General features: G+C 51.9%; 1 protein-coding gene across 1 annotated transcript in view; it reads left to right on the forward strand.

Annotated features, from left to right (window-relative positions):
• RGSL1 (regulator of G protein signaling like 1) overlaps positions 1-689 on the forward strand; it is a 10,517-nt gene extending 9,828 nt beyond the window's left edge. The window contains exon 11 of the mRNA XM_030952970.1: positions 628-689. Within this exon, the coding sequence (XP_030808830.1) occupies positions 628-689 (62 nt within the window). The remainder of the gene's footprint in view (positions 1-627) is intronic.
• Positions 690-6,728: the final 6,039 nt, after the last annotated feature.

Below are 6,728 nucleotides of genomic sequence, written 5' to 3' on the forward strand. Positions count from 1 at the left end.
CCTGCCTTCCATAGCAGACACCTGGCTTTTCAAACCAAGCCAATCTCTCACCATGCAATTTCCCACTAACACCTAACCTCGCCTCAAGTGCCCTGCTCCCTGCCCCAGCTAATGCCTCCCCTTCCCCCCTTGATACCCAGGATTGCCCTCAGCTGCTGCCTGACCCTTCCCCAGGCTCCTCCAGACTTCCCAGGCTGCTCCATGACTGGCTGGTGACTCTCCCCCTACTCCTGCTCACCCCTCCCTGGTTTATCCCACCAGGATGGAGCAAGCTGAGGCTCAGGTGTGAGCTGCCTGTTGGACCACAGGGTGGCTTTTTCTGGTCTGGAGAAAGCTCTTCATTTGCTGTTTGCTCTTTGTGACCTCATTGAGCCCATCCATCCATCCATCCATCCATCCATCCATCCATCCATCCATCCATCCACACTGCTCCCTTTCCCAGGAGCTTGTGTGTCCCCACTGCTGCTCCTGGTGCAGGGAGCAGGCTCAGCACTTGTTTCCACCTCTGGCCATGCTGGTTTTGGGATTTGGGGCAGGGAGTCTATCGCTGGCAGCAGCAGGGAGGTGCACTCAGAGAAGGACAGCAATGTGCTGCTGGAAGGCTCTTGTGATTTTCCTTCCTTGCAGGTCCTACTGACCCATTTGGGAGTCATCCCCCCAAACTGGACCTCTGGGGAGCCTGGTTCTAAACTGCTCCAACTGAGCCATCCACAGCTTGGAGCCAACCCATCCCCACTCTGCTGCCCCATCCAGCGTGTCTGCACCAGCTTCTTCCCTCCTCTTCCTCCTCAGCAATTTGGCTGGGATTCACCCCTCCATCCCCAGGATTGCAGCTTTTCAGACACTCAGGCAGAGAGTAAATAGTCTCAGGCTGTTTATTACATCCTCAGGGTGTCTATACAGCAGGGGTGTAACACTGCACAGCGTGGTGACACGGCTTGGTGGGGATTTGTGGCGTGGCTGAGGAGCTTCTCCAGCCTCCCAGGGAACAAGGGGAGCCTAGCAAACAAGCAGCTAATGCAGGGGAACCTGGGAAGCTGAGCCCATGCCTCTCCTTGAGCAGGAAGGGATCAGACTGAACAGCCTGCCCGGCCTGCCCCAACACCAGCAGCACTGCAGGGGTGGCAGCTGCAGCAGCAGGATCTCCTGAAAATGAAAGCGTTGCCCAGGGAAGCACTTCTGAGCTGTTCTTTCTGCCTGGTGGCTCACTTCTGAGTTCATTGGGTGCAGCAGAGCCATCCTCAGTCTATTCTGAGCCACCCACGAGCTGATTTGCAGAGGAACCAGGTATTTTTGTTATTTCAAGCAGCCTTGCTGGGCGGGTGGGTTTGTAGTCAGGTTCTCAAGGGGACACTGCCATCCCACCAAGGTGGGGGTGCCAAGGAGCTTAAGGGCAAATCTGAGCTCTGATTTGGGTAACTCACAGAGGAGTTGGGGGAGAGGTTATGAGGAGATGAGATCTTCAGTGGTGGCTCTTAAGGAAGGGGGATCTACCCCAGGGTGTGCTCGTACCCTGCTCTCTTCATTGCCAGGAGTTCCTGCAGAGGTCTGCAGGAGTAAACACAGCACAAGGTGCCTCCTTCCCCTCCCTGCTTTTCAGCTGGTGGCTGCAGGCACTGATAGAGCAACATGAAGACATTTCTCTCAGGATAAAGCTGTTACCCGCACTGGAAATGCAAAGCTGAGCAGCTCCTCATCCGTCATGCTTTAGAGCCAGCCTGGGGCACGCAGCACGTGAGGCAAACCGGGAGGTGTGGAGCTGCTTGAGACAAACAATTCACAGCACAGCTGGTCCCCAGAGCTCCCTGGTGCCTCCAGAAGCAGGCACTGTCTTTTCTCCTGTGCCTTTTTGCCAGGATCATTGGATGTTTTTGGTAACAAGCTCGTCCCCCTGTGCCACCTCCCTCCCACGGCCTCGGCTTGCTGAACTCGCGCTGAGTTCACCGCAGCCTCGGATTAGACACACATCCTCCTGCAGGAGGCACAGAGCACAGTGACTGACTTTGCTGAGCAAATACAACCCACACACCTTTATTGAGACTACTTTTATAAACCAGAGAGCCACGGGGGTGCCCAGCTGTGAGGGACCCCAGCACGGACACCCTCCACCCCAGCCAGCCCCTGCCACAAGCACCGCACGTGCAGCCTGCATGGGAGGAGGAGAAAAAGAAGGAAGACAAAAGACTTGGGGACAAGATGAGCCTCTGCAAAGCCCAAGGGGTGCATGGTAGACAGAAGCATTCTGGTCTAGCAGCAAAATGAACTTTAATTCCAGTTCTGGGATATAATGCTACGATGCCAGAGAGAGCACAGCACCAAGGAAGGAGACGACTGCAGCAGCCCCAGGGATGGAAGATAATGCAGAAAATGATGTGAAACGTTTTGTTCTTACATAACGGGCAGGGAAGAGCTCCTAGGAGCGTTACAGTGGCAGTAGGAGGCGTGTAGGAGGGAGATGGCATGACCAGAGATGAGTGCCTGGGGAAGGGAAAGGCAAAGAAGAGAGGAGGGAGGGATGGGGATGGAGGAGAGGCAAGCAGGGCGAGGTTAGGGGAGTCCCAGGCTCAGACAGATGAGGACAAACAGTGCTGGTGGACAGGGAGGTTTGGAGTGCTTCGAGGAGGAGGAGGAGGGAAGACAACCAGGACAGGAGAGAGAAGGAGAGAGGAGTTTGGAGGGAGAAGCCAGAGGCCCCCAGGGAGGGGAGAGCTTGCACTGACAGGTGAGAGGCACTCCAGGACTGGCATGAGGTATGCTTTGCTATTGCTCTGAATGCTGTAAACATTTTGGTTTTGTGTCTATCATCAGTGAACATTCAGTTCAGTTTGATACATGTGCTCTTAGGGGTAACTGGGAACCTAGCAGAGTTTTACATCTCCTACTACTACTTGGACTTACACACGAGGCAAACACAACACTGGCTAAAGGTCTCAGTTTATGTCATTTGTGCCTAATTCTCCTATTTTAACATGCACATCTATGTCTCAGAAAAGATTCTGTAGTAGAGGACACTAAATAAGATACAGATGAAGTCACATGCACTCTCATCCACCCACACCCCCAGACACACACAGCAATTTCCCCCTCCCCTTTGCCCTCCACACCTCCCCAGCATGGGCAGCAGGGACCCCTTGGTGCATTAATGAGTGCACCAAAAGTGGTGGAAATCATCCCAAGCCTGGCTGATGGACCAAAGCAGGAGAAACCTTAGACAGATTCGAGTTCTGCATCTGACCCTGCAGTTAACACCACCTGAAGCTCATAGAAAATGAAATTCGTAAACTCTTTTTCCCTTCTGCCATCAATCTACCTGGGAGCTGACTGGGTATGGGCCAGCAAACAGAATAAAAAGAACTGAGTGAACCAGGTTTTTTTCCCCCTCTCTTCATGTGATGGCACATTTTAACGTTGCTCCAAACAGGAGGAAAATTTTGGAGGTGTGTGCTTGTGGAGAGGGGAAATGGGTTTGTAGGTGGTGAGTATCCCTTAAACAGCAGGAAGAGATGAATCAAGGATAGGATATTTGCCCTTGGTGGGAATTAGTCACCACACAGCTCTTTCCAAAGCTTTGGCTCAGTCTTGATTTCCTTGATCGACCCCTGGTTTAAGGGGAAGAGCTACAAGCTGCTTATTTTGATTCAATTCAGAACAGCATTTGTCATAAAAGAAGCAGCTGGTGCCATTTTCTTGTTTAAGAAAAATAGAATTTTACTTTAAATAACTAGTCTGTTTTCCTTCCAGAGAGACAAACTGTAAGAGCAGCCACGAAAATAACAAGTGGTAGACTCAAATGCCTCAGACAATACTTTTGCTCCACTCTGTGTTCTAGGATGCTGTTCCCAGTGGAGGGAACAATTTACTGGGAAAAACACTTCTTCTGCATCAGCCAGCCTTATTCCAGCTCCTGTCACCACTGCAGCAATGACATCTCCAGCTGCGCCCTGCTCCAAGCAATTCCCCAGGTGGATGGAGGGGAGAAGAGAGCTTGGATTTACAGGGTATTGGCCACTTTGAAGTTTTCCCATGAGTTCTGACGTAAAATGAAAGGAATTCCAGCACCAACACTGCTGGAAGGTCTTGTGGAGAGATGGAGTTTCACTGGACAGGAGCAGAGAGTCACACTGTGGACACCAGGAGAGCCTGGGGATTGTCCCCACTCACATTGCTGGACACAAGCCTCTGGCTCCTGCTGTGTCCCCAGGCCTGGCTGTCTCTGTGAGCCTCCCCAAGGTGCTGCAGAGCCCTGGCTGGGGTGCCTGAGCTGGCCCTAGAGGTCAGCAGCACCCAAGCCCACTCAGAAGGGTCTGTCTGGAGATCTGTCATGGCTTTCTGCCTTCTCTTTAAAAGCAGTGACTGCTTCAGCCTCCTTCTGCTGGCTCCCACATCCTGGGCAGCTCTGGGATGCTTTTTTTACACTTTACAGGCAAGAGGAGGGTGGAAAGGAGGAAGGCAGGGCCAGACAAGGTGGCCTCCCTTCACCACTTGAAACATTTGTTTGATGCCACAGTGCTGGGAAGCTGAGCTGCTCTTTGGCAGCAGGGAGTAAAACTGGGGCCACAGGCTGATGCCTTATAAGATTTTAACTTTTGTGGTTTTCAAATCCTACAATGTATTAGTGCATAGCTCTAAACTCCATGTAAAGTGTAGTTAACTCTCTCCACATTTTGGTCAGACAAAACAATCCCTCTAGGCCTGTGATCCAAAGACACCCTACAGCCTCAGGCCCAAAAAGGATAAACAAAAATAAAATATGGGGGAGCAAACTGGGGAATATGACTTCATTACCTGAAGCTGTAATTGGAGGATTAACCCCTGATATGTAGATGGACCAAACTTATAATTGTCTGAAAAACTTGTGACCATTGTCCATCCTGGGTGTAGCCCCTTGGAGAGGTTTTGACTGCCCAAGCTGTGCCTATTGAAGGCCTTTTAATAAATACCCACATTATCCTCTTAACCTTGTCAAGCCTCTGTTCTAGGCAGCCACACCAAGGCATCAGTTTTTGGCGGCCCAGATGGGAGAGGAAACTGCAAAAGCAGCCTGTGCCCCTGGGGATCCCAGTCTGTGCTGTGTCACACAGGGGTGGCAGACAGTGTTTCTGGGAAAGGAAGAGTTCCCCCAGCCTCTGCTCACAGCCAGAGAGGGAAGATTTCCATCCCCCCTTGCAGGTCAAGCCCTGAGTGTGTCACTACAGTGTGGCTGGGTTTGCTCTCCTCACTCCCTACCCCAGGCAGGGGTGTGAGGGTGATATGACTCCTGTCTTAGGTTAGAAGAGGTGGCTGGGGGTGTGCGTTCTCTTTGCCATCTGTCAGAGCTGGGGCAGTTCTCTGCTGTTCATTGGGCAGTTTTCTTTATCTCTTCCACAGCCAATCCTCCCTTCAGGAGATCTCTTCTGTCCATGGGCCATTAATTATTAATTATCTTCTGTCCATGGCCAGCGAGTGTCCCTGCAGGGCTGATCCAATTCCAGCATCCCATGGGGAGATGCTCTGCCCAGGGGAGGAGCCAAGCATTCCTACCTGGATCCAATCTGAGCTTTGGGACAGCACAGCAGCCTTTGCCCCCTGCATTGCCAGAGGAGCAGCTTTCTGCTGCCCTGCATTCCCAGAGGGAGCCCAGGCCCATCTGCAGCAGCCCTGGAGCTGCAGAGGAAAACTGCCCCCTTGTGCAGGATCCCTGCTCCAGCAGCAGCACAGCTGGCACTGCAGGAGGGCTGAGCCCCCATGGGATGGGGCTGTGCCACCCACTGGACACACAGGGGGACAGGGCATGCTCTGACTCTGGCAGTGGTTGTTTTGTACTATTGCATTTGTATTTTTAATTTTCTTAATAAAGAACTGTTATTCCTACTCCCATATCTTTGCCTGAGAGCTTTTTAATTTCAAAATTACAATAATTTAGAAGGAGGGTCTTTACATTTTCCATTTCAGGGGAGGCTCCTGCCTTCCTTAGCAGACACCTGGCTTTCCAAACCAATACACCTTCCTACAGCCCAGGCAGCACCAGGGACAGCCACTGCTGTGTGGCTCTGTGTCCTTTGCTTCCACCTCTGATTCCTTCCACAGGTGATTCCTGTGATTCCTGTTTCACGTTGCTCAGGTTCACCAGACCTGTCCCACTGTGCCTTGCTTGCCATAAAGCTTTGGGACCCTGAGCTCCTGCAGGATCTGGTTCCCTTGGAGAAATCAGGGCAAATCTGGGGCATTTTCCAGATGTCCCTCACTGCTCCCATTTTCGAGCAAGCAGCAAAAAGTTTGTGTCAAACTGTGTCACGTCCAGACCCTGTGTCTCTTGTGTCCCATGAGGGATCTCAGCAGCCCCGGGAGCTGTGTCACTGAGCCTGGTGTGGCTGCAGAGTGTCACCTCTGTCACCACAGGCCAGCCCCAGCTCCTCAGGTGTCCCTGCAGGGACAGGGGACAGCCAGGAATGCTGTGTCACTGCTGCTCGTTATGGAAATTCCTCTGGGAAATCTAACTGGAGATGGGATTTGCCTTCCAAAGACCTGGAGGATTCTCCTGCTGACCAACCAGGCACTGAAGAGCAGGTTTCCCTACTGAACATAAAGTTTGCACTTGCAATGTATTTAGACTTCAGTGTCTTGGAGACCACAGGAATACACCTCCAAAATAAACCCAGCATGGTTACCACCTCTACCTTGATCCTATTTGTCCAACTGTCCTGCACATCATCCTTGCAAAAAGCTGTTTCCTACTTAATTGATGGACA

Source organism: Camarhynchus parvulus, chromosome 8, assembly GCF_901933205.1.
Source record: "Camarhynchus parvulus chromosome 8, STF_HiC, whole genome shotgun sequence".
Classification (NCBI taxonomy): domain Eukaryota; kingdom Metazoa; phylum Chordata; class Aves; order Passeriformes; family Thraupidae; genus Camarhynchus; species Camarhynchus parvulus.